This window comes from Hemicordylus capensis, chromosome 16, assembly GCF_027244095.1.
Source record: "Hemicordylus capensis ecotype Gifberg chromosome 16, rHemCap1.1.pri, whole genome shotgun sequence".
In the NCBI taxonomy this organism is placed as follows: domain Eukaryota; kingdom Metazoa; phylum Chordata; class Lepidosauria; order Squamata; family Cordylidae; genus Hemicordylus; species Hemicordylus capensis.
Genome location: NC_069672.1, coordinates 13,572,234 through 13,599,642, shown reverse-complemented (window position 1 = coordinate 13,599,642; position 27,409 = coordinate 13,572,234). Strand labels below are relative to the sequence as shown.

The 27,409-nt window shown below is 51.2% G+C and overlaps 1 protein-coding gene across 3 annotated transcripts; it reads left to right on the top strand.

The window, feature by feature from the left end:
* The first annotated feature begins 3,378 nt into the window (after nt 1-3,378).
* On the top strand, nt 3,379-26,525 carry ENO1 (enolase 1). 3 transcript variants are annotated; one of them, XM_053280785.1, is made up of 12 exons: nt 3,379-3,517; nt 8,605-8,698; nt 13,049-13,144; nt 16,387-16,445; nt 17,068-17,137; nt 17,895-18,028; nt 19,521-19,743; nt 20,939-21,136; nt 22,154-22,355; nt 23,782-23,890; nt 25,024-25,082; nt 25,926-26,525. In XM_053280785.1, the coding sequence occupies exons 2-12, from the start codon at nt 8,614-8,616 to the stop codon at nt 25,993-25,995; spliced, it is 1,305 nt and encodes a 434-aa protein (XP_053136760.1). In that variant the 5' UTR covers nt 3,379-3,517; nt 8,605-8,613; the 3' UTR covers nt 25,996-26,525. The 3 variants fall into 3 exon arrangements, with proteins under 3 accessions (XP_053136760.1, XP_053136761.1, XP_053136762.1); XM_053280786.1 differs by lacking the exon at nt 16,387-16,445 and adding an exon at nt 16,002-16,060; XM_053280787.1 differs by lacking the exon at nt 3,379-3,517 and adding an exon at nt 3,910-3,928.
* The last annotated feature ends 884 nt before the right edge of the window (nt 26,526-27,409 follow it).

Here is a 27,409-nt window from a genome sequence, read left to right as displayed (position 1 = left end):
CGGCATGGATGCTTGCTGCCTCCAGCCACAGCAGTCTAGTGACTCCGTCTTTCATGGGGCACGCAACCCTTGCAGTCCAAATCCCGAACGTAATGCATCAGGGCAGGTCATGCGAGGAGTCGTGTGTACTCATGGGGAGAACCAGCTCGCTGGAGGAGTCCGTTGGTCAATTTCATCTGACCCCACATGAATCTAGCCTTTTTGTAACCAGCTTTTATTCATCATATTTTAATATGACTAACTGTTAGAATAGATTTTAGTGATGCCGCCGTTTCAACAGGACTTACACCCTCCATCGGCGGACCTAACAGTTTTATACAGTGTAATTGTTTTATAGTTTGCTGTTGCTATTATGTTATCATGATATACACTGTTGCCTTGGTTTTATGCTGGTCTTTGACCGGAAGAGAGCTGGCCTTGTGGGAGCAAGCATGACTTGTCCCCTTAGCTAAGCAGGGTCTGCCCTGGTTGCATATGAATGGGAGACCAGAAGGTAAGATATTCCCCTCAAGGGATGGAGCCACTCTGGGAAGAGCACCTAAGTTCCAAGTTCCCTCCCTGGCAGCATCTCCAAGATAGGGCTGAGAGAGACGCCTGCCTGCAGCCTTGGAGAAGCCGCTGCCAGTCTGTGTAGACAATACTGAGCTAGATGGACCAAGGGTCTGACTTGGTATATGGCAGCTTCCTATGTTCCTATTCCATACTTGGGGGCAGCGGGGGGGGGGGGGGAGAGATGCCAAGCCTCGAAGCCATTTGGAAACAAGACTTCCTAATGTGGGGAAGCCTTCTGGGAAAGGAGAGCTTTTCACTGGGGCAGGTGCAATTCTGGGATCAGGTCCTGGGGCAGGATGGCCTCAGGGCAGGCACCTCCTGCAGGTAGCCCACCTTCTCAGGACCGCTGCTCATTGGATTACAGCTCCCATAATCCTCAGCCACCGTGGCCAGAGGCACTCTTACCCCTGGACTTCCGGGCCAAAGTCCACGGCCTCCACACACCCCTGGGGGCCCTCAAATCCTCCTTAGTCTGTCCTGGGTGCGGTGGTGGCCGTGCCATGCTGCTGGCCCACGCCGAGTGTGTGATTGCAACCTGCGCCGCGTATTTTAGAGACAGAGGGTGGCGTGCAGAAAGAAATATGTGGGATGAGAGTGTGTTGTGTGTGGAAATGTTTCTGCTAATGCATATTTGCCGAAATATACCTGTCTTATATTCTGAGCATTCTTGTGAGTCCAGTTGCTGTTTGGGCCCTCAAGAACCCACTTGTTTTTTTGTTTTTTACATTTTATATCCCGCTCTTCCTCCAAGGAGCCCAGAGCAGTGTACTATGTACTTAGGTTTCTCCTTACAACAACCCTGTGAAGTAGGTTAGGCTGAGAGAGAAGTGACTGGCCCAGAGTCACCCAGCTAGTTTCGTGGCTGAATGGGGATTTGAACTCGGGTCTCCCCAGCCCTAGTCCTGCACTCTAGCCACTACACCACGCTAGCTCGTGGTATTGTATACCATACTGCATGTGTAGAGCAACGATGCTTAACTTGCAGCGGTGGGTGGGTGGGGGGAGACAGGCTGCTCAACTTCTGCCCTCCTGCAGATATTGGCCTACAACTCCCATAATCCCAGGCTATTGGCCACTGTGCTGGGGATTATGGGAGTTGTATTCCAAAATCAGCTGGGGGGGGCTAAGTGGAGCAGGCCTGATTGAAGAGCTGTGATAGGCAGCCTTGGGTCTGCAGATGCTGTTGAACTACAGCTCCCATCATCCCCAGCCATCATTTATTAGAATATTATGAGAATAGTATGTCCTTGGAAAGGATATTTAGATGCTGTGACGTGTCTCTACCTACAAAGATCAGAATCGTTCGGACCATGGTTTTTCCCGTGACACTCTATGGATGTGGAAGCTGGACTTTGAAGAGGCAAGATAGAAGAAGTATTGACACTTTTGAACTTGGGTGCTGGAGAAGACTTTTGAGAAGACCATGGGCAGCCAGGAAACCAAACCAATGGATCATTGAGCAAATCAATCCAGGCTTTTCACTCGAGGCACAAATGACCAGGCTCAAACTATCCTACTTTGGACACATTATGCGAAGACCCAGCTCCCTTGAGAAGTCCATAATGCTGGGGAAAGTGGAAGGCAAGAGAAGAAGAGGACGACCAGCAGCAAGGTGGATGGACTCGATGACGACAGCAATGAAGGCACCACTGAGAGACCTAAAACGCCAGATTGAAGACAGACCATCCTGGAGAGAATCTCTCTAGGTGGTCGCTAAGAGTCGACACCGACTTGATGGCACCTAATCCATCAATCCATGTCCTTGTTTATTGCACAGGGGTTCTCAAACCTGGGGCCCCCAGACTGTATAATTGTAAGCTCCTAAGGCAGAGGGGGGACACACAGACACACACAAGAACAGCCTGCTGCTGGATTAGGCCTAAGGTGGCCCATCTAGTCCAGCATCCTGTTTCACACAGTGGCCCACCGGATGCTGCTGGAAGCCACAGGCAGCAGTGGAGGGCATGCCCTCTCTCCTGCTCTCACAGACACCATTTTCCAACAAAAAACGATAAAGGCAGTTTACGCTGCTTATAATAAAAGTGCAACTAAAGAAAAACAGGTAAACAAGCAAATGCATGTGTAAATTCAAATAAATGAAATCCGTTCCTGATTTCTCAAACCAAGGGTTCCTCCCCATATTAGCACACGTTGAGAAAAGAAGGATCGGGAAACAAGGTTAGTGTGGGGTGTGTGGAAATAGTAGATATTCATTCCTGGCAGTGATGGGGAGGCCCGCTGCTGGGCAAGCGTCACAGAGGAGAGCTGGTTGGTGTTAGCAAGCATAACTTGTCCCCTTAGCTAAGCAGGGTCTGCCCTGGTTGCATATGGAAGGGAGACTAGAAGTGTGAGCACTGGAAGATATGCCCCTTAGGGGTTGGGGCCGCTCTGGGAAGAGCAGAAGGTTCCAAGTTCCCTCCCTGGCAGCATCTCCAAGATCGGGCTGAGAGAGATTCCTGCCTGCAGCCTGGGAGAAGCCGCTGCCAGTCTGTGAAGACAATACTGAGCTAGATAGACCAAGGGTCTGACTCAGGATATGGCAGCTTCCTATGTAGTGCAGCAGATATGAGGCAGAGAGAGAGAGAGAGAGCGCGAGGTGGGAGAAGAATGCGCCGCGCCGAGCATCCTTTCCTGCGTTTTCAACAGCGGGGATTTTCCACCCCTTGGAGGAAGTGGGGAAGAAAAGAAAAGAAAGAAAAAACACCAAACCCTAGCCTTCAGCAAAAGAGGCCGCCTGGGCACGTAGCGCACGCGCCAGAAGGCCGAGCCTAGCGCGAGGCCCCTCCCGACCAATCAGGGGAAGGCCGGGGGGAGCCGGGCCGGCCAATGAGAGGCCTCGGTGGGGCCCCTCATCTGCATGGACCCGGCTATAGCTCAGCGCGAGCGGGGGCTTTTCTTCCTCAGTCGCTTGGAAGCGTGACCTGCAGCTGCGTGGTGCCTCCTCTACTCTCTCTCTCTCTCTCCAGTTAGTGTCCTAACTTTTATCTTCTTGCCTCTTTGGTGGGGTGTCACTGTTTTCTCCTTTTTCTTGTTGCAGGTGCTTTTAGTGCCCTCCTCCTCCCCCCCCCCAGTTTAGCCGCAGGTAAGTGGGGAGGAGGGAGGGGCGGCTTCTCAGCCGCTGCGTCGCTCCTTTCCCCCCTGCCCTTCCTTGGGGGCAGGAAAGCTTGTTGCGTGCGGAGAGGGAGGGCGTGTTGGCAACATTTTTGCAAAAATCCACCTTTGGGCGCGGGGAGGGGGGAGGAAGGAAATGGGGCCGGGGGGAAAGCGCTGGAGGGCGAATAAAGGCTGCCTCGAGCCAGGTTGAGCTCTGCTTGGAGGCCAGCATGGGGCTCCCCGCTCCCACCGGATAGATTCCTTTCCCGATATTGGTTTAAAGGTATCTTTCTCCCCCCCGCCCACCCCACATCCCCGCAATCTGAGCTGCTTGCAGCAGCAGCAGCAGCAGTCTCTCTTGGCGAGCAAGGCTGGCTCTTGGCGACCCCAGGCCTGCCCTAAAGGATTTGGAGGTTCCAAGGAAGGGCCCTTCCATTGGAAGGAGCGAAGGGCCATGCTTGAGGGTACCCCCGCGCCCGTTCCCCAGACATCCTGGCCTTAAGGTGTCCGCACGTGGGTGCAGCCTCTCATCTTCCAGGCCGGCATCGCGGCCCAAGAAGGCCCGAAGTGACTAGAGGGCATTGGGAGCTGTTGAAAAGGGGTGGGGAGGCGCGGGGGGCGGATCAAGCTGAGGTCCAGGGAGGAGGTGGGGGGGGGAGGTGCCTCAGTCCCCTTGGGAAAGAAAAAACTGGGCAGCGGGGTGAGATCGGGTGGTGCCGTTTGCCAAGGAGAGGGTGCTGTGGCTTTGCCTTCTTGCTCCCTTGGGGGGTCTCGCTCCCCCAGATCCTTTTAAAGGGGTGGTATGTTTGGTTCACGGTTGCAAAAGCTGAGATTGTGGCATGTGTGGAGTGAATAAAAACCTGAGCCTCCCATGCCCTGGTGAGTGGCCAGGCCATGCTTCTGCCTCTTGCAGACCGGGGAACCCGGTTGCCTGCTTGCTGGGCACACCTTTTGGCCTTGCAGAGCTGGGGGTGGTAGTGCGAGGGGCTCCCTTGAACTGCAAGGATTCCAAAATGTGTGCGGGGCCCCACTTTCCCTGCTGCCAGCCCTGTGGGTGTCACTTGCTCAGAGGACGACGACTCCGGTTCATGTTGTTGAGCATCAAGGGGGAAGGACTCTCTGGCTGGTTTCTTCTTCTTGCCGGATGCCTCTGCTCCTAGGGCTCTCGATGCCTCCTCTGGAATTCTGCGTTGAGGAGTGTATCTTAATGTAGAAGCGTTATATAATGCCCGAAATAATGTCCCCTAGCAGCCCGAGAAAGGAAACTACCCAGAGGCCTTCTGGCAACTGGGCTGGGAGATGAGATGGCGACCAGGCAGCTTCCTCCTTCCATCTAGGCCATGCTTGGTGTCACGAAGCCAAGCCTTGATTTATGGGGGTGGCAGTTGCCGGGTGACACAGAACGTTGCAGCCATGTGCTCACTCAAGGAAGGAAGGGGTGTTTTTTAAAAAAAGGCTCTGGTTCATACCATAGCTAACTTCCTCCCTTCTCTAGTTGATACTTGTCTCTATTGAGTAGGAGGATTTTGCATCATGGAGTTTCAGCAAAGGGACCTAGTTCAGGGCTGGTTTCTCTTGGGGTGTGTGTGTATGGTGGTGGGGGGTTTGTCTGCCCTTTCCTCCACTGGAAATGGCACCTGGTATGGCCTCTTCAGACATAAGTTGCTCTAAAAAAAAATTAAGCGACATCTTGAATGATGATGATATCTGTACAACTTATGTAATGATTAACTCTGTCTGTTGCACAGTATGGCTTGAGCTGGACCTTCTCCTCTTGCGACAGTCTGCAACTGTCCTTCATCCTCCCTGTTCACAAATACGGAATTTTAAATCCTTTCCTAGGAAGCTGCCTCCTGAGTCAGGCCCAGGAGAGCCTAGCACAGTGTCTCTACACTGACTGGCAGCGGCCTCTCCAAGGTTGCAGGCGGGAGTCCCTCTCAGCCCTATCTTGGAGATGCTGCCAGGGAGGGGACCTGGAACCTTCTGCATGCAAAGCAGATACTCTGCCACCAAGCTATGACCCCACTTGCTATCTACAAGTCTATTTTTTTATTATTTAAGAGATGCATCTAAAAAAAAAACCCCTCATGTGGTAAGTGAGTGAAGGGTAGTACAGTCCCTGCCCAGGTTGCTTACAGTAACGTTGTGAAATGTTCTCGGAAGTCTGTAAACCTATATTGGCATGCCTTCCCTGCCCCACATATTCCAGCATAAGATATTTTTGGCACACAGACGGCCTGAGAGCAAAAAGGAATCTATTTATGACTTGGAGGCAATTTCTGCTTGTCGCAGACAACCAGACAGCAGGCTGATCACAAACTCCACTTGCTTATTTATATTTAGTATATTTATCGTGCCTTGAACTCTCCTTGAAAGCAGAAAGCTAATCCATCAGGGGAGAGCTTCTGGCCCTGCTCACTCCCTGCTTTTTGTTAGCTTTCTGCTTGTTGGGAGCCCTTGGCTGTGGAGAGCAACCAAAGAGCGACCCCAGACCAGCAGTTCTGCCATTTCAGACCTCTGGTAGGGTCTGCCCTTTTTGGAAAGTGCCCTTATATGAAAGCCTCCCTGCAAAAAGAAAACTAGTGCATTCCTAGCCGGGGTTGCTCCTTGCAGTGCTCACTTCCTGCTCTCAGGGAATTCTTTCCACATATTCATACATGTGTTCAAGTGTCTGCAGCCTTCAGTCTCACTTTGCTGCATCTGTGGAAGGCATTTTAAGTTGTTTTGGAGAGGGAAAATCCCCTGTAAGCGTAGGCAGAAGAATAGAAGTGGGGTGGGGTGGTCCTGGGAGATGAGGAGGAGCCTGATTGTAGAGATGTGAAGGCCTGGGGCAAATCACAACATTGCCCCCCCCCCCCATTTTCCTGGAAGATAATTTTCCAGGAAAAAATGGGGGGGGGACTTCCCCTGGAAATCTTTTCCCAGGGGGCTCTCCTTTTCTGGCTTGTTTTTCTAAGCCTCCACATCTCTACCTGACCCAGCCTTGCTTTGAATAAACCAGTGTACTTGCTGAGTTTTTCACTTAATTAATTTTTGCACTTTTTTTTTTTAACTCTGGGTTGCTCTGTAGCGTTCAAGCGGACGCTTGCAGAATGAGAAAACTTCTCCCAAGCAGGGAGAGCAGACAGCTGGCACTTAAAAGAACAAAATCTGTTCCGGACGGACGTGCCAGTGTTGAGAAGAGGGAAACTGAGTCATCCCCTTTCTCAGAGCTGGCTTCTTAAACAATTTTTGTCAGTTACGTGAAATGCTGAGTCACAGGGCAGGTTCAGGCATCTTGGGACAGGCAGGAAATTGTGATTTCTGCTTTCCAAAACCACAGATTGAGGCACGAGTCCGGCAGTCTCTCTCTTTTTTTTTTAACATTCCAGAGCTGTCTGCCCTGAGCTCAGTTCTTTCTCTGCCCAACCAGTCTGCAGCTCTGATCTGTACTGATGTAAGCTCTAGTACTCCCTTCCAGCTTCTCTGATGGAGGGTGCATGGATTTCAGATTACCCGCATGCTAAATTCCGTTGGGGGGTGGTGTAACAGAACTCTCTGGGATATGCGCCGTCTGCCTGATCAGCTGATGCTGCAACTTCTCCCCCTCTCCTTACCTACTGGGGCAACTCCTTAAAAGTGAAATGCAAGTTTAAACGGGAGGAGGTGTCTGATTTCGGGGTGACTTCTTTCCCAGAACTAGTCCAGAAAGCGCCACAAGTCTGATCCCAAAGAGACAAATGGGGGAGAAGGAAGAATGGAGGGGAATGGAGAGCCTAAGAGGTTAAAAGACGAGCCTGCTTGGTGCAGTCCTGGAGCTGCAGTGCTGTAAACGCAGCTACCAGGCTGTGCAGGAAAGGGAGGGGCTTGCGGGGAGGAGGTCACCGCTCAAGGACAGCTGGATAATATTAATGCTGCTTCTTCCGTATTGGCTTGTTAGACAGCTGGGCTGGTGTGTAGTGAGTATGCTAGGATTTGGGGGCTTTTGCCTTCTCTGTGTAGTTTGTTTGTTTGTTTGTTTTTTGAAGGATGCAGGTTATGTTCATAATAACAGCTCACTTCCTGCAAAAGCCACTGTAGTCACTGATCTACATAAGAGCAGCCCTGCTGGATCAGGCCCAAGGAGGCCTCTCTAGTCCAGCATCCTGTTTCACACAGTGGCCCACCAGATGCCTCTGGGGAGCCCACAGGCAAGAGGTGAGGGCATGCCCTCTCTCCTGCTGTTCCTCCCCTGCAACCCATATTTAGAGGCATCTTACCTTTGAGCCTAGAGACAGCCCATAGCCATCCGGCTATTAGCCATTGATAGACTTGTCCTCTATGGATTTGTCCAAGCCCCCTTTTAAAGCCATCCAAGCTGGTGCATGGTAGCGAATTCCATCCCATGGTAGCGAATTCCATCGACTAATTATGTGCTGTGTGAAAAGGTTTTTCCTTTTGCCTGTCCTAAACTTCCTGGCAGGCAGTTTCACGGGATGACCCCTGGTTCTAGGGCTGTGAGAGAGGGAGACAGTTTTCTCTCTGCTTCTACAAACATAGCAAAGTGAGACAGAGTTCCCCTGTAACGGAGATTCCCAGATGGTGCTGACCACAACTCCCATAACCCCCACCCAAAGGCCATTGCAGTGGGGGATGATGGGAGTTGTAGTTGGCAACATCAGGGAATCCCTGTTACAGGCAACACTGGTCTCTTCCCTTTTGTTCAGTCTTGCTGTGATCTTTGCAGGAAGGCAGGTATGCCAAGAACCCATATTGCTTTGAAGGCTGACTTCCAAATAGTTTGTGCCAAAAGACAGCTGGAATTAAAAGGCACATCCGCAGCTCTAGTAAGGCTTGGCGTTCTTGGTACTGGTCCAGTGTGGTGCATCCATATGGAGGTGTGGCTTGGGTATATTGCCATGAGACACACACGTTCTTGGACCATATATCCTGTGGCTTGTTTTTCTGCAAGCTTAACTCCCTCTCCTCTTCTCCCCACAGACCAGCAACATGTCCATTCTCAAGATCCATTCTCGTGAAATCTTTGACTCTCGTGGGAATCCCACTGTTGAAGTGGACTTATTCACCTCTAATGGTGAGTCGTTTGGGGATAGTGGTTGGCCTGCTTTCTGCCCTGCTTTTTGGCTTCCGCAGGTATCGGCTGAGCCACTGTTGGTAACTGGGTGCTGGCCAAGGTGGGCCTCCAAGTCTGATCCAACCAGGCTCCGCTTGCATCCTGAGGGTAGAGCATTTGGGTCTCCATAGATGTTGTTGAGGACCATCCAGATGGAAACTGAACCTCTTCCTTGCATTCTCAAGCAAGGTCTGTTGGGTTTTTGGCTTGGCTTGTGGTGGCCGTCAGCCCTGCTGTTCTCCCCCAACCCCAGATTCCTGTGGCACACAAGGAGAACTTGGCTGTTGGGGAGGGGAGGAGCATCTTTACGGTGGCTTCAGCCATTGGGCTCTGGAGAACAAAATAAGCCCTCCCAGAGCTCTGCTACTTCAGAGCAACCATCCCTCACTCCAGCAACTGGTTTTGGGAATAGACGTCTCCTGTATCTGGAGGTTTCACATAGCCCTCATGACTAACCATCAGAGAGAGAGAGATCTAGCTCACTTCCTCCAGTAATTTATCTTAATCTGCATTTAAAGTCGCAGAGAGTTCCACAAGCTCTGGCATTGCGTGAAGAAGTCTGTTCTTGATCTGCCTTGGAATCTCTTGCTAATGCATTCCATGGGATGACCAGAAATTCTAGTGTCCGGTGACGGATCTTGTTCCTCCTGCCTTCTCCAGTGCCCAAAAGGAAGTGGGAGACCAGTTTGGTTCTCCTGCCCTCCCTCTAGTTCTCCATTCATATCTGCCAAACAACTCTGGAGAGGGTGTATGTTTCTCTAATCCATTCAAACACCGCAACCCCCCCATGTTGTGATACACCAGCTCATGAGTGGTCAACCTAAGGATCTCCTGCTATTGCTGGACCACAGCTCCCAACATCCCTAGCAGCAATATACTACAGCAGCAGGGGATGATGGGGTCTGTAGTCCGACAGCAGCCAGAGCCCCAAAGGTGGACCGCCTCTTAACTAATTCCATGCTCTCTAATTAACAGCATTAAAACCTGCTGTGGGGTACCCAAACCTGCCAGTTTCCCCTTCTGCTTTCTCCATTCGCTGCTAACAAGGCAGAAGCGTCTTTAAACAGCGCCAGGCATGAGAACACTTCAGCCCCTGCCTTCTGGCAAGTCTTGTCTTGAGAGTGCCGAGATTAAAAATAAACCGGCCCAGCTGTTGCGAGCTTAAGTCAGTGCATTACTGTAGCCCTCCTCGATGGATTCAGGCCAACTGCTGAAGGCTTCCTTTCGGGTTGGCAACCGGATCCTCTGGGAGCAGCTGGGTGGGGAATCCAGCCAAGGGCGAATGCCCTGGGCGGGGTTCTTGGGCAGGAGTGATAAGGCAGCATTTGGGAATTACAAGTAAAGGTAAAGCATCCTGTCAAGTCGGTTTAAACTCCTGGCGCCCACAGAGCCCTGTGATAGTCTTTTGGTAGGATACAGGAGGGGTTGACCATTGCCTCCTCCCGCGCAGTATGAGATGATGCCTTTTAGCATCTTCCTATATCACTGCTGCCTGATAGAGTACCGACCTTCTGCTTGTTAGTCAAGCATTTCCCCGCTGTGGGAATTGGGGTGGGGGTCATCAGAGGGGTAGGCATGGAACTGGTTGGTGCATGCACGCAGCAGGTTAAGGTGGTTGACGCTACTACCAGGATGGCAAATATTTATATACTGCTTTTCAACAAAAGTTCCTAAAGCTGTCTACATAGAGAAATAAAAATCAAATAAAGGTGGCTCCTTGTCCCCAAATGGCTCAGAATCTGAAAAAAGTAACATAAGAGAGACACCAGCAACAGCCACTGGAGGGATGCTGTGCTGGGGATGGATAGGGCCAGTTGCTCCCCCCTTGCTCAGTAAAGACAATCTGCCACTTTTAAAAGGTCCCTCTTTGATCACCAAGCAGGGGATAGCAGTGTTCCCTGTAACAGGGATTCCAAGATGTTGACTACAACTCCCATAAACCCCAGCAGCTGAGAGCTGGAGTAGTTGTAGTCAACATTTGGGAATCCCTGATACATGGGACATTGGTGTTGGAATGGGCCAGACTACTCCAGAGAGTGTGTGTGCACACGTGTGCATGCTATTTTCCCAATGTTATGTTGCATTATAAGCTCCTTGCAAGCAGAAAAGTAGCATATAAGGGAAAGAAGTTCAGATCCAGCCCACTGCTGGTTTTCTACTTGCAAGGCAGATTGTAACTTAGTGATTGTAACTTAGGAGAGCATTGGAAAATGGTATCTCCCCCCCCCCCATTCTGAAGTGGTTTAGTCCTTTCCACTCACATGTAGACCAGGCCTCCCTCTGCCCCCTGGGAAGTAGAAGAGCAGCTGAGTCGCCCTGTTTCCTTAGCCTGACTAGGTAAGCACATGCAATTAGCTGACCTTGCATCTTGGTCAGGTTGTGGGGGAAAGCATGGGTCAGACTCAACCTTCCTGAGGCTGACCCATCTTTCACTGCAAAGATAAATAAAATAGGCAGAACAGGGTGGGGAGGAATAAAACATGAGTTGTATAACTGCAAGTTGCCCGCTTATTGAATTCCTTTCTTTGAACCGATTAGCCCTTCTTGTGTGTTGGGGTTCCTTACAAGGCAAGCCAGAAACCCCCGTTCTTGGATTTGGTTCTGCATTTCCCCTAACACGAGCCAGTCCTGTTAACATTCTGTCCCGGGCGTGTTCACCTGTGCTCGGCATCTGAAGCCAGGCCTTCTCTGCACAGGGAGGGTTTGCCTTTGCCCCATCTGGGCCCCTCCCTGTGCAGTTCAGGCAACTTTAGCCCTCTCTCTGCGGCCTCTTGCTTAGCAGGAAGCTGCAACTATCTCCGTTCCTTCCTCTGTGCAAGCCTCCTTCCTGCACTGCCTAATGATCGCTTTTCTGGGCTTGGGGATATCGCTCAGATCCACGGCGTCGCCTGTAATTGGGGTTGCCCTTCGAGAGGTCCTCGAACCCACTTCCTCTGCCCGCCGTCCTTGGTGAATTGCTGCTCCGTGTCTTATAAGAGCGGACGTTTCCTTTGTGTACAGTGGGAATTGGCCCGGCCTGGCGGAACCAGCACAAACAATAGTCACTGCGAACTAATAGGGCCCTTGGCCTCCCTTCCCCGCTGAAATAGGCTGGGTCATTCTAATGAGCCTGGAGTCCCAGCGGGCAGAGAGAAGTTGGCATCTCGATACACTAGAGAGCTCTGTGAAAAACCATTCCTCTGAAAAGCGGGGATCTGTCCAGTCAGCATTAAGGCTTGACTGCCAAGCTGCTCTCCCTAACGAGAGCTTTTCAGAAGTAATTACTTGGATTTGGAGAAACTAGAGGCCTGTGGAACTCTATGCTGGCCATCTGTTCTGACATCAGGTTTTCATGGGTCAGGGGCCAACCTTGTTCGGTCTGTGAAAAGTCCCCCAAAGTGGAGTGGGGATCATTAGAGGCACCCCAGGTACAATCTCTGGCAGCATAGACACATAGGAAACTGCCTTTTACTGAGTCAGATCTTGGTCTGTCTACTGTCTATTCTGACTGGCAGCAGCTCTCCAGGGTTTCAGATAGAGTTCTCCCCCTGCCCTCGCCATGTGCTACCTGGGTATGCCAAGGATTGAACACGGGGCCTTCTGTATGCTAAGCAGATGTTCTGTCGCTGAGCTACAGCCTCATCAAGGTAGGGCTCGGGAAAACCCACCTGAAACCCTGGGGAGATGCTGCTAGTCAGAGTAGTAGACAGAACAGAGTTAAATGGGCCAAGAATCGGCCAGCCAGAGTGTGTGCAAAGGAGAATGAAGCATTGCTACTCAAGCCATAAAGGCTTACCAATGGTGTTCACTCTAAGGCGTGCGCATGTGTGCTTGCTCACAAGTGTTTGGTGTTTTTTGACGTCCGCTCAGTCCAATTTTTGATCCCGCTCAGGTTGAATCAGGAAGGCCCTGCTCTGAATGCAGGTGCGCGCACACCCCTTTGATACTGCAAGAGCAAAACAAAAACCATTCCGCATACAGATGGAAGAAAAATTAGAGAGAAGACTGCTTACCAATGGAAGCTCCTGGTGCAAAGATCTCTGGGAATTTTTTTAGTTTGCCAGGGTTTCTTTTCTCCTTTGATTGATGGCTAGATCTGCAAGGACTGAGGTCTTTCCAAGCTCTTGGGAAGAATCCCAACCCTCTTTTTTTCCTTGGAATTCTTTCAAGGAATGAGTGACCTCATTCTGAACTGGGAAGATAAGAGGGTTTTGCCCATCTGTCGTGCAGCGTGGCCTTGTAAATAAGATGTTACGGAGTGTGGGCAAAAGGCATAAGCCAGGAGAAAATGTGACCTTTCTGTGCTGTTCCGGCTCTTCTTCTTGTGTTCAGGTCTCTTCAGAGCTGCCGTTCCCAGCGGTGCTTCCACCGGCGTCTACGAAGCCCTGGAACTTCGCGACAATGATAAGACCCGCTTCCTGGGGAAAGGTGAGCCCTCCTCTCCCTACGGTGGCAAGGACCCCGGGACCCTTTCTCAGTCTCCGTTCTGGCCTGTGGCCTCTTCTCGCTCTGCCACTTGCAGCTTGGTGCTGCTTGCGACCACTGTGGCCAGGTGCCCCCAAGAGGATGGCGCGCGAGAGCCCTCTTGGCCTGGCTGCTCCTCTTTCTGCAGGCAGACCATGCTCACTCTTTAAGACACTGGCAAGAGCATTGCGCATGGGGGTGCGCCGTATTCACCCAAGGAGAAGATGACTCTGAATTTAAGATGACCACCCCGATTTCTAATGGCAAAGGACTTGGAGGGGAAAAAACCCTAGTCTTGGATTCTGGTAAATACATCATTCCTGAGCAGGGCTGCTCAACTCCAGCCTTTCTGCAGATGTTGGCCTACAACTTCCAGCATCCCTGGCTGTTGGCCACTGTGGCTGGAGATTATGGGAGTTGTGGTTCAAAAACAGCTGGGGTGGGGGCTGGCCGAGTGGAGCAAGCCTGTTCCAGAGCAATTCAAATGCACTCCTTTATATTTCTCTGAGAAAACGAGTCTCTCGTTTATTTGATTTTCTGTACTGCCCTCATTGAATGGGAAGCTTCTGTATTTTCTCGTAATAAAGGGCTTTTTTTAAAGAGAGAGAGTCAGAAATATTGACTGCTGCTAATCCTTTTGTGATGGAGAGGGCTGGCATCCAGTCAGTTGCTAACCACCCTCCCCGACCCCATAGTGGTAAGTTGCGAAAGGTGCACAGTCTGTGTCCATGGCCCCTTACAGAATTACATAGGCAAGCTGGAGAGTCCCTGCCTCTGATGTCACTGGGGAAACTCAAAAAACTGAGCATGCAGAGAAGAGCCCTCCCTCGATGGACTGAAAAATCTGTATGCCAAACTGGGCCTCCCGCAGGGACATGTCAGATCCCCTTCAAAGTCTTCTAAGCAAGTGGCCACATCAGTGCTGCTGCTACTGATTCTCTGTCCCAAATTGCCTGCCAGTCTGTGTTGCACTTACGCACGCACACGCATCATGCAGAGACTCTAGCAACTGCTGCTGGAGTTAACAGGAGAGAAGGGGTCAGCCAGGCTGATGGAAAGAGCCTTGTGGATGTACATACACATACATACACTCACTCTCTCTCTCTGTGCCTTAACCAGGGTTTGCTTAGGTGTGCATGCAGCCCAATTCTGTAAACCCATTCTAAACAGTGCTTTTATGCCGTGGCATACAGCCAACCATGTGGCCACTTGGGGGTAAACTGTGGCTAAGGGAAACAAACCTGAGTTATGTATTATGTCGGCATAAGGCTGGAGAACTGTATTCACTTGCACCTTGGCTGAATATCTCTGCCTGCGCTCTCTTTTCCTTCATGCATCTAATTTCCCCCCCTCTTGCCTTCTTATTGTCCTTTCCCCTGTTTATCCATTTACTTTTTCCAGCTAAGAAGGTTGCTTGGCTTTCGGTGCTCTGAGCTTGCATGAAATATCAGCATCTGTTGCCTGGGTCTGATTTTTTCAGCTTGAGGGAACTTCTAGAGTACACACGTAAAAGAATAAGACTGACTTGGCTTTTTGGAAAGGAGGAGGAGGGCTGGACTGGCTGAAGCTCTGTGGTAGCATACCTGCTTTGCATGCAGAAGGTCCCAAGTTCAACCTCATTGCTAGTTAGAGCTGATGTAGCAGGGATGGAGAAGGAATTTGCTTGAGAACTGCTGCCGGTCAGAGTAGGTGATGATATAGGCCTGAGGGCTGCTGCCAGTCAGAGTAGATAATACTTTGGACAGTGTTGAAGTCCAAGCAGCTTCCCATCTCTCCAAGGAATCCTAAGAAACAATGGTGTAAATTCAGTTTCTTAACTTGGTTTGTGCTATTTTCAGGCACCAGTGTATGAGCATTTAAAATATACAACTTTTAAATGCCCCATATTTCTTCCCTGCCTCTCACTACTTAGTTGAATAATGTATTGGGTTCCAAGCCGACAGCTCCAGCTGTCTAGAGCAGGGATTCTCAACGTTGGGTCCCCAGATGTTTTTGGACTTCAACTCCCATAATCCCCAGTCCCAGTGGCCTTTGGTTGGGGATTATGGGAGTTGAAGTCCCAGAACATATGGGGACCCAACGTTGAGAATCCCTGGTCTACAGCAAGTTCAACTTTCCCAACTCCTAATCCATCAAACAAGGAACCTCTTCTCCGCATCTCTTCAGGCTTGAGCTTGGAGACATTTAGGGATAGCAAAAAACTATTCTCGGCCCAGCCTCTTCTCCTCAATAGTCTTATTCCTTTCAGAATTAACTGGATGGACTCTGTTCTTCTGAAAGAACAGAGCTCAATTCAGATATGATAGTGTAGCTAGAGAACCATGGTTAGCATGATGTCCGAATTTAGCTAACCATGGCTCCAGCCATAGCTCTTCTGCCAGGGATAGCTGCACCATGGAGATGGATTATGAAGCGGAATACTGATTAGACGGAGGATGAAAGCAGGATGGCCACTCTAAACTATGGACTCTGCATCACACTTGGGGTGGGTGGTTGGAAATGCAAACCTTGCTTCTGAAATATGGCTGGCGCAAACCATGGTTAGGTGTGTGATGCGAAATGAGCAGTTGTTAAATTACTCCTCTTGGATGGATGGTTACCAATTTGCACCCTTTCTGCTTTGTGTCCCACTGCTGCTTATGGGACCTCCACACTGGCAGGTTGCCCGGATCCTTTTTGCGAAGCATCTCCATGGCTGCACCCCTCACTTCTCCCTTGCACGGTCTGCTTCTGTGTTCTCCTGTGGGCGTTCATCTCTCTTCCTTTTTTCTTTCTCTCTCTTTTCTCTCTTCCCTCCCCTCGTCCACTTGGTTTCCATCAGGTGTCTCCCGAGCCGTTAAATATGTTAACGAATTCCTGGCGCCGGCATTGTGTACTCAGGTAACGGATGCACGCTCACGGCGCAGCCTGTCTCTCTAGGCTGGCACCTTCTCCGTGCATGGATTTTCGAACTAACCTCCTGGCAGGCATTCCTAGACGATGACCGTTCCTTCCCCCGCCCCATGAAGTAATCGGGTTCAGCACGACTCTTGAGAAAAAAAACCTAAAATTAAAACTCACTAAAGGCTCCCCTCCATCAGTCTAATATTTTGTCTCGAGGGCTCGGTGGTTGGGGCCCGTGATTGCAGCTCTGAGTGATCCTCTACTAATGCCTGCTTTAGCCGTGGGTGGGTTGGATTAGTGATTGATTTGCTTGTTCCTTCCAGGTGTCTCAAAAGCTGTTGAGCACATCAATAAAACAATTGCACCTGCCCTGGTTAACAAGGTAGGAGCATCCTTTCTCTCGCTAACCCTTGAGCACAAGCTTAGCTAGCTGTTTGGGGTTTCTTGCCTTGGTCGGCTCGGTTCTCTGTGTGGATCCGGAACGCAAGGACCACGCTAAGCTTCTGCCAGCCGGAAATGGCTCTTTTGAGGTGTGCGGGTGTGAATATGACCCACAGAAGCATTGCATGCATTCTGGGGAGTGCTGTAGGAATGGCACAGCTGTGCATGGACAGGAGGCCTGTGACTGGAAACTGCTTGCAGTGTCTGCATCCCAAGATCAACCAGGTGGGGGTGGGTTCCCTTTAGATGCGTCCATAATTGATACTTTCCAAAATGTCCAGGGGCCGGATCTAATGGGTGGGGGGAGAGCACTTAAGGTTGCAAACCTTTTAAAAGGCCGCTTAATGGGTGAGCTTAGCTCAGTGGCAGAGCTGGTAGCATCTCCAGGCAGGCTGGGAAAGACCACCTGGAGAGATGCTGCCAGTCAGTGCTGGAGCAAGATGGGCCGGTGGCCTGACTGTGGCTGGCAGCTCCCTAAGGGGCTTAAACTAGAGTTGCTCCCCAGTGGATCACATCAGCGCTTGAACTCATGGGTGGTCCTCTTCTTCCCCTTTTTCCCGCAGAACATAAGTGTTGTGGAGCAAGAGAAGATTGACAAGTTGATGCTGGAAATGGATGGGTCAGAGAACAAGTGTAAGTCTAGGGCGTTGCTCAGCCCATCAGATGTACTCTTGTGACTGTTCTCTTTTGCTCTGGAGTTGGTGTAGGAAAAGCTGCCCACCTTCATGGGCGTTTGAGCCCCTCCCTGAGTTAGAAAAACTTGCCTGATCCAAGACTCCCAGAGGGTGGAGGTATTTCACCCACACTGGTATTCTGACGTGCAAAAAGTATGAAGGATGTGTGGGGGGGACGTCTGGATCGGGCACTTGGTTGGCTAGTGGCCAACCCCTGGCCCATTCCTTAAGACTCCTGGTGTCTGTCAATTGCAGGATCTTTTATGGTGTTCCTAGTTCATCGTCTCTGTGTGGTTTGGGTTAATTTCTAGGAGAGAAAGCATCCCGGCCAGAGGCAAGTGTAGGTAACGAAACATGCCTGCCTCTTTGGAGCCATGTGCTAGGAGCAATGGTTCTGAACCAGGGATCCTCCAGATGTTGCTGAATAAATTGTAGTTGGGGATGCTGGGAGTTGTGCTTCAGCAGCATCTGGAGGGCCCCAAGACTGAAGGAGAGGAAATCGGGGTGAGGGCTGAACAGGTCTCTGTCCTGTTGACTGCAAATCTCACTTGTGCCCTTCAATGCAAGGTCCGCTCACACAGCTTAAAAACGAGCAAAATAAGCATCTTAAAAATAAATGAGGGTGGGAGGGTGGGCAAGGCGAACGGAAGCTGCATTTCCAGCTGGAGTCCTTCTGAGAGAAGAGGCACCAAACCCCTCTCCCTCTTGCCTTCCAGCCAAGTTTGGCGCCAACGCGATCCTGGGGGTGTCTCTGGCTGTGTGCAAGGCTGGTGCTGCTGAGAAAGGCGTCCCCTTGTACCGCCACATTGCCGACTTGGCTGGGAACCAGGACGTCATCCTCCCAGTCCCTGTAAGTTTGGCCGCTCGGGTGGTTTAGGCTGAGCTCAGTCCTAGCACGCAGCGGAAGGAGTTGGCAGCATGGGCCAAACCACTTCGTAGCGGGGGGTGGGGGGAATGTGCCAGCTTCTGGATGCTCCCCTACGCTTAGCCGTTGTGTGGAGAGCTAGTCGGGAATCCTGTCGGCAGCCATCTGTCAGAATTGTGATAGATAAATCAAATGGCCCCTCAAAGGTCATTTGCAGGGGAGTAATGGCAGGTGAGAGGGCATGCCCTCAACTCCTGACTGTAGGCTCCCAATGGCATCTGGTGGGCCACTGTGCGAAACAGGATGCTGGACTAGATGGGCCTTGGGCCTGATCCAGCAGGGCTGTTCTTATGTTCTTATGTCATCGAGTCCAACTGCTCTATAGCAGGGGTAGCCAACCTTGGCCCTCCAGCTGTTGCTGAACTACAATGCCCATCCCCCACTGCAATTAACTGCAGCTAGGGTGGTGATGGGGTGGGGGAGTCTGCAACATTTGGGGTCTCAAGCTTGAGGGAGGGGGACATACCTCGGTGGCAGAGCCCCTGCTTTGACTGCAGAAGATCCCAGGTTGAATCTTGGCAGCATCTCCAGGTAGGGCTGGGAAAGACTCCCGCCTGGAACCTTGGGGGAGCTGCTGCCAGTCAGTGTCGGCGGTGTTGATCTAGATCAGGCCTGCTCAACTTAGGCCCCCACCCAGCTGTGTTTGAACTACAGCTCCCATAATCCCCAGCCACCATGGCCAACAGCCAAGGATTATGGGAGTTGAAGGCCAACCTGCAGAAGGGCTGAAGTTGAGCAGCTTTGATCTAGCTGGACCAAGGGTCTGGCTCTCTACAAGGCAGATTCTGATGTTTCTAACCCGTCTGGTTGTCCAAACCAAAGACCTGGGTAGCCCAGCGTCCTTAATGTAGTGGCTGAACAGGTTGCTTTGGGAAGCCCACCTGCAGGACGTAAAAGCCCACCTCCTACCACTGTTCCTCGAGCAAAAGGTATTCAGCGGTATTCAGCCTCGGAACATGGAGGATCTAGCTAGTTTTCCTCATAGCTATTGATCTGTCTTCCATGAATTTGTCTACTCTTCTTAAAGTCACCTATGTTGGTGGCTCTCCCTACATCTTGTGGCAAGGGGTAGGTTAGGTCAGGGTTTCTTAACGTTGGGGGCCCCCAGATGTTGGACTACAACTCCCAGAATCCCCAGACACAAAGGCCATGTCTGGGGATTCTGGGAGTTGTAGTCCCAACAACGTCTGGGGGCCCAAGGTTAAGAAACCCTGCCATAGGTTAATCACGTATTGCGTGAAGTTGTCCCAAATCTACTGCCATCCTTGTTGGGTGAACCTGAGTTGTAGTGTTGGGGGCAGGTGGGGGAGAAGTGAATGCTCCGTCCTGTCCGTTCTTTGCACAAAGTTGGACAGTTTCTGAAATTTAACAAACCACCTGGGTGCTTGCTTTTGTGTCCGGTCTTCCCGCGGTCAAGGCTTTCAACGTGATCAATGGCGGCTCCCACGCGGGCAACAAACTGGCCATGCAGGAGTTCATGATCCTCCCCATTGGTGCTGAGAACTTCAAGGAAGCCATGCGCATCGGTGCCGAGGTCTACCACAACCTGAAGAACGTCATCAAGGAGAAGTACGGGAAGGACGCCACCAATGTGGGGGACGAGGGTGGCTTTGCACCCAACATCTTGGAGAACAAGGAAGGTAAGGAAACCAAGTTGAACGGCACTTGGCTGCCTATTCTGCAAAGCTCTGCATCCAAGGAGCAATCTGTGTTAATCATGCTAGTCGTTTGTAATCGTATGCTATCTCTCTAATTCTGGGGGCTGGCAAGAAACTGTGTGCTGGTGTCCACTTGTCCTCCGGCCACAGAATCTTCCCTGTCTGGCTTCTGAAATGGCAACAGCCACTATTTGGGCATTTTCAAGCTTCTTCTCTTGCAGAGACTTACGCAGTGGCTCCATATATATGGAGTGGCTCCATATATATGGCAGCAAACCAGCAGTTCAATCCACTTTCAAAGGGCATGTTAAGAAACTGGTTTCTGTAATGAGGGCTGGGTTTTGTGGTGCAAGCCAGGAGTAGATAAAATCTCCATTGGTGGGTGTGTATGCTGCTTGGAGCACCCCGCAGGCCTAGTGGCACAGATCAGAAGAACAGAGGCCCTCAAGCAAGAGATTTCTTGCTCAGGGTTCCCCGACTTGCTACAGATATGGATGCTGGCTGTAAATACCTAAAGCCAGGAGAAATGAAACCAGCTTTCCTGGGAGGACTGCTGTTATTGAAGAAGTAAGCGGGAAGAGAGCTGGTTTTGTGGCAGCGAGCATGAATTGTCCCCTTAGCTAAGCAGGTCCACCCTGGTTGCATATGAATGGGAGACTAGATGTGTGAGCACTGGAAGAGATTCCCCTCAAGGGATGGAGCCGCTCTGGGAAGAGCCTCTAGGTCCCAAGTTCCCTTCCTGGCAGCATCTCCAAGATAGGACTGAGAGACTCCTGCCTGCCACCTTGGGGAAGTCACTGCCAGTCTGGGTAGACAATATCGAGCTAGATGGACCAAAGGTCTGACTCAGTATATGGCAGCTTCCCATATTCTTCCCTTACCACAGTCACCACCCTGCCAAGACAGGGCATGACTTTCAATAGGCTAGTAAAATGGCTTGCAAGGTTGTCTCCTTTGGTCCCTCAAATGCATGTTGTTGGGCATCCTCGGTGCTCATGCAGACCAGCAGGTTTGTCTTAAAACCCAAATTGTGATTCCGACGGCTCTGCTTCCCTTGCTCCTCCCAGGATGAGTTGGTAACTTGGACAGTGTACAAGAGGGAAATCTCACGTGAAATCCATACAAAGCTGCCATTAAAGCGGACGTTGGTTAGATTGTCGTCTCTTTCTCTCCCTAGCTCTGGAGCTGCTGAAGACCGCCATCAGCAAGGCTGGGTACACGGACAAGATTGTCATTGGGATGGACGTGGCAGCTTCCGAATTCTATCGCGACGGGAAGTACGACCTGGACTTCAAGTCCTCCGATGACCCCAGCAGATACATCACTCCTGACCAGCTGGCTGATTTGTACAAGGGCTTTGTCAAGAACTACCCATGTGAGTGCCAAGAGATACTTGTGAGCAGCTGTAGTTTGGGGGTTCTGGCTGCCGGCCACACTCAAATCTGAAGATCTCTTCAGCTTCATTCCCCCTTGATGGTCTTTCAGGATGTCTTGGATAGGCCATTCTTGGAGTAGCTCAGGCTTTCTTAACCTTGGGCCCCCAGATGTTGTTGGGCTACAACTCCCATCTTCCTCAGCCACAAAGGCTGGAGCAGCCGATGTTCAACATAGCACTGTTTGTTCACTTATATCCTGCTTTTCAGCCGGGATAGGCTTGCAAGGCAGTTCACAATTTTAATTAGTTTTATATAGTTTAATTTATTCCTGGTTTTGGACTACAACCCCCATCATCCCCTGCCTCAGCAGCTTAGGGAGTTGGTGTGCAGGGGTGAAGAAATGTTGGCTCAGTTTATCAGTCAAGACAAAATATTTTACCTGTCCAGCTATGTAGGTACATGGCTCATGAGGACTCTTTTTAACTCACCGGGCATGTGGATTTCTGCAGCACCCTGTTTGTGAGAACTGAGAGAGGGTTGGGATGGGGTGCAGGTGGATTCAGTGGCTGGCTGGCGAAGATGCCAGTCTGCAGAAACTGCCTCTGGAGGTCCTGTGCTGGGGGTGGAGAGGGCCAGTTACTCTCCCCCGCTAAATAAAAGAGAATCACCATGTTAAAAGGTGCCTCTTTGCCAAGTTAGCATGAAATGAAATCTAAAAAGAAACCTAAGGCAGACTCCAGCAACAGCCACTGGAGGGATGCTGTGCAGGGGTTGGATAGGGTCCCCTGCTAAAATGTAAGAGAAGCAGAACTTTAAAGAGGTGCCTCTTTGCCTGTGTAGCAAGGGGGAGCTCTGTAGTCTGTTTTTCCCCATCTTCCGTTAAATGGAAATTGGTTACCTGCCTCTGGAGAGATGAGGAAGATTGGCCAGTGCCCAGCACGTGAAGAATCTCATTCTGAGCCCTAATGTTCTGCCCCATAGCCAGTAATGACCTGCTGCTTGTCTTCTGTCCTCAGTGGTTTCCATCGAAGACCCCTTTGACCAAGACGACTGGGCCGCTTGGAAGAAGTTCACGGCCAACGTGGGCATCCAGGTGGTTGGCGACGACCTGACTGTGACCAACCCGAAGCGCATCGCCAAAGCGGTGGAGGAGAAATCCTGCAACTGCCTCCTGCTCAAAGTGAACCAGATCGGTTCGGTCACGGAGTCGCTCCAGGCGTAAGTCTCTCGGGAGCAAGAAGGCCGGAGAGCGGGGTGAGGCCGGAGCTGGTGGGCTGGGATGAGATGGGAGGATCCTCGGTAGCACTGTTTGAAGGTGTGCACACGCTCACAAGCTTTTGGATGTCTGCTCAGTTCAATTTAGATCCCGCTCAGGCTGAATCAGGAACGCCCCCCCCCCCCTGAATTCAGGTGCGCGCGCACTGCCTTGATCCTGCCGCCCAGAACAAAACTCATTCCGCACAGAGATGAGAAACATTAGAGGGGCCACTGCTCAGTCGGCATGACTACCAGGTGTCCTAAGTCTTCTGGGCATGTGCAGAGTGTAGGATCCTTGAGCTGGATGACCTCTGTAGGGGCCCCCTCTAGGTGGCGGAGACCAGAGGCGGTAGAATTGGCCGAAGCCAAGGAGGTGCTGTTGCGAGGCCAAACGGCCAGTTTTAAAAATAATTGTAGCCGTTGTGTGCGTGGGTCGGGGTGAGCTGAAGACACCCCGCCCTGTGGCGGTGAGTGGAGTGGGCCGGACGGTCAGGTGTGCAGCCTTGGCTGAAGGCGATGCGAGGGAATGGTCAGATCTTGATGCCTCCATCGGGTGTTGGCGACTTTGATGTCCTGCACGGCGTCTGCTGCAATAAGACACTCAGCAGTGGCAGTGAAGGTGCTTTCAACTCCTTTGGCAGGGGGTGACCCATCTGAGGCTTTCCAGCTGTTGGGACTACAACTCCCATCACCCACAGCCTCATGGATAATGCGGGGAGTTCAGCACCTCTGGCTGGCTGCGACTTCTCTGTGGGATACTTAAAATCTGTTTACAATATTTATACCTCACCCCTCTGGTGCACCACTGCTCGGAGCAACATTAATAAAATGGATACAGTATATAGAACAATCCAGTTAAGAAGTTGAAAGACCATATTAAAACCACAATCAGGGCAATTTCTTTTAAAAAACTTGAAATTAAACTATCAACAGCTGAACACTTAAGACGTCTACTGGATATAAACTGGGGATAAAATATTAAAATCTCTCCAAAAAGATGTCTTTGGTTCTTTCTTAAAGAATCACTGAAGGGGAGGGAGCATGACGAACCTCTTCCAGGGGGTGTTCCGAAGTCAAGGGGCCGCAGCCATCTCCATTGGTGGCGAGGCCATGAGCAGGGCCAATGCCCCTTGCCCTACTATGTAGTATTCTGAGCTAGACTGCCTCTGAACTTGGAGGTTCCACTTGGGGGTTCTCCTCCTCCATGAGCTTGTCTAATCCCCCTCTTGAATCCATTGTGGTGTGTGCATGAACATAGGAGCCAGCCATAGTATGGCTCGTGGTCGTGCAGGCTGAGGGGCGGGGGACGGGACACATTTTGTGACAAGGTAGCCCTCCTTGTACTGCATGGGAAGCTAAACATCCTCTGCATCTCTTCCTGCTCCAGCTGCAAGCTTGCCCAGTCCAACGGGTGGGGCGTGATGGTGAGTCACCGCTCTGGAGAGACCGAAGACACCTTCATTGCCGACCTGGTGGTTGGACTCTGCACTGGCCAGGTGAGTTGGGCTGTGTTTGGAGCGTTGCTTTTTCCTCTCGTAGCAGACAAGTGAGCCCAAATGTTCCTGGACTGTACCACTTGAGGGTGCGTGTAGTGGGCGGGGAGAACTGATGTCTAAGCAGTTGCTACCAGGAGAAGAAAGAAAACTTGGCTCATAGTAAACTTTTTTGGGGGAAACCACTTGCTTCACTTCGTGGGTAAACATTCACTCACTTATTTCTCCCCCTTGGCCTGGTGTATGGTCAGGAATGCTTTGGCTGCCGCTTCTGCTGTTTTGTGCTGCTCTCTGGGACTCACATATCTCATAGGAAGCTGCCATATACTGAGTCAGACCATTGGTCTATCTAGCTCAGTATTCTCTTCACAGACTGGCAGCGGCTTCTCCCAGGTTGCAAACAGGAGTCTGTCTCAGCCCTGTCTTGGAGATGCTGCCAGGGAGGGAACTTGGACCCTTCTGCTTTTCCCAGAGCGGCTCCATCCCTTAAGGGGAATATCTCCCAGTGCTCACACTTCTAGTCTCCCATTCATATGCAACCAGGGCGGACCCTGCTTGGCTGAGGGGACAAGTCATGCTGGCTACCACAAGACCAGCTCTCCTCTCCAGCTTCAGAGGCAAGATGCCTCTCAATCCCAGTTGCAGGGGAGCAGCAGCAGGAGAGAGGGCATGCCCTCCCCTCTTGCCTGTGGGCTTCCCAGAGGCATCTGGTGGGCCACTGTGTGGGGCAGGATGCTGGACTAGATGGGCCTTCTTGGGCCTGATCCAGCAGGGCTGTTCTTAAGTTCTTATCTACATTTGAATGATCTGAGAGCACACTCCTTATGAATGGTGTGTGTGTGTGTGTGTGTGTGTGTGTGTGTAAAAAAAATCGTACCTAAGGCCTGATTACCGTCACCCATATGAACCTGCTCAGGCCTTGAGATCAGAGGCTCGTCTCTCCTAGAAAACGCAGTTGGGGCCGCCTCCTTGGTGTTGGCACCACAGCTGGGAATAGCTTCCCTGGGCAGATCTGAGAGGCACCCTCTCACCCCACATAGGATGGGAGATGGGCTTCCAAGCCCTACGCGAGAGAGAAACGTGGCATTGCTTAGCTTGCAGGCTCTGCTCCTTACTAGACATCTCTTCCTTTGCAGATCAAGACTGGTGCTCCCTGCCGATCTGAACGTCTAGCCAAATATAACCAGCTTCTGAGGTAAGGAGTATGCGGAGAGATGAGCTCCCGCCATGTTTCCTTTTTATCTCCTATCTTACCTGCTTGAAAGTAGAAGGCTGGCTATTGTGTAGTTCTATAGAGGCCAAAGTCTGTAACAACCAGGGCTATAATTTCATAATTGGAAGCAAATCCTTCCCCCGTCCCCAATAGGATTATACCCACCCCAAAGGATGGTATCATTATGCCTGTTTGTTCAAAGCATGTTTTTTCCCCTAGTTAATGAAACATGGTACATTAACAATGAAGAGAAAGTGTCCACATTGCATCTAAATATAAATATTATTATAAAATATTTTTTTATGTTTTATATACTTTGCATATAAACTTGGAGCTTGGTCTCCTGCAAACTGGAGCTCCCCGTAGCATGTTTCAAGCCCTTGTGGCTGCAAAGGCCAGCTTGAAAACATGCTGGGAGTCACTGGCAGAGCTGCAAAGCCTAGGATCTCATGGGTGTAAGGAGCAAGATTTCAGCTCTGTGCTTAGCTTTCTACCCCTCTCCCTGGCCACGCAAAAGATGGCTGAGATTGCTGGACTCCTAGGAAGCTGCCTAGTGCGGAGTCTAACCTTTGCTCCAGCTTAGCTGCACACTGTCTGCTCTTACGGGCAGCGTCTCTCCCCGGGTCTCAGGCGGGAGTCTCTCTCCCAGCCCCTACCTGGAGATGCTGCCAGGGAGGAAACTTGGGACCTTCTGCATGCAGAGCAGGTGTGCCACCACGGAGCGACAGCCCCATCCTCTGCCTTGCCTTGATCCGAAGCGGTGCTGCACGAGCCGCCGGAAACGGCCTCCCCCCGACTCGAGCTTGTCTCTTTGTGTGTCTGTAGGATCGAAGAGGAGCTGGGCAGCAAGGCCCGCTTTGCCGGCAGGAACTTCAGGAACCCCCGCGTCAACTAAGGCGCTCGGCCGAGGGCCCCCTCCTCCGGTTGTGGTTGAAAGCACTAGTCACCTAATTAGACCTTTCCTCTCCCCACTCCCTTGGTACCTGTGTCCTGGAAAAGAAGGGCAGCTGAGGGGAAAAGAGCAGTTTGCAGGGCCTCTCCTCTTGGACGGCGGAGACAGACAGACGGCTACCACTCACCTGGCGTGCGTCCTCTTTCTCATTCTCCCCCCCCCCCATCTCCACCCTGTTGCTTCTAAAAGCGCTTGGCTGCTTTTTTGTGGACAGACCACCTCCCCCCTTTTCCCTTGGAGTGACGGAACAGAGGAGGAGAAAGAGTCCCCGTGTTGCAGAAGAAAGCGGAAAGTTCCCACCAGTATATCCCTCTCCTCTCCTCTCCCTCCCTCCCTCCCCACCCCTTTCCCTACTTAGTGTGTGAAGCTATGTAACTTGCAGTGCAGCCTGAGGTACCTGCAAACAGGAGAAACAAAAAATAAAAATAAAAATAGTAGCGCTCCATGTGAGGTAAATAAAGAAGAGAAACGTCTGGCGTGGCCTGGAGTCTGTTGTGGGAAGCCTCTGGGTTGAGCTTGGGGACCAGCTTCAACGATCTGGGGCTGGAGAGGGTACTGACACATGGGTTCTGAGGAACAGTGTGGTGGGAACTCAGGCATGGGTTGCAGTTTCTTATGCACTTATTACAGGGCTTGGCTTGATGCTTGTGCAACGCAGGAAGCCGACTTGCCCAGTATTGTCTACACTGGCTGCAAGCTGTTCGCTGCAGGGAGGGCTGCTTCATGTTTGCGACATACTTGAATCCTTCTGTGTATGCCCATGTGAGCCCTGATTACGAAGCTAAGAAGCTTTCTTATACCCAGCCAGACGATTGGTCCATTGAGCTCAGTACTGTCTACACAGGCAGGCAGCGGATTCTCTAAGGCCTTATCTTGGAGAGATCAGGGAGGGACATCTTTTTTTCCTCTCCTGCATGCAAGCAGGCAGGATGGAGTGGCCTCATCCTCTTAAGGGGAATACCATTCAAATGCAAACCAGGACAGAACCTGCTTAGCAAAGGCAGCAATTCATACCACAAAGACCAGCTCTCCTCCCCGCAGCAGGCATATATGCTTGAAGATGCATTCCCATTCCCGTTAGCTAGCACTTCATGCATTTGCCTGGAGGGAAACAGGATTGGTCTCTGGAGTGTGGAGAGTTTCCAAGTGCCCCCTTGTGGAGTGTGTGTAATCCAGCAACCCTTGGATCCAAACAACTAAAATGAGCAAGTGAAAAACTCAAATGGGTTCCCACCCCTGTGCTCATCCAGATGTTGAATAAATTGTAGCTGGGCATGATGTGAGTTGTAGTTTAGCAACATCTGGAGCAGCTGTAGGTTGGGAATCCCTGACTTAGGTGCTGCACAATTTCAGTCCT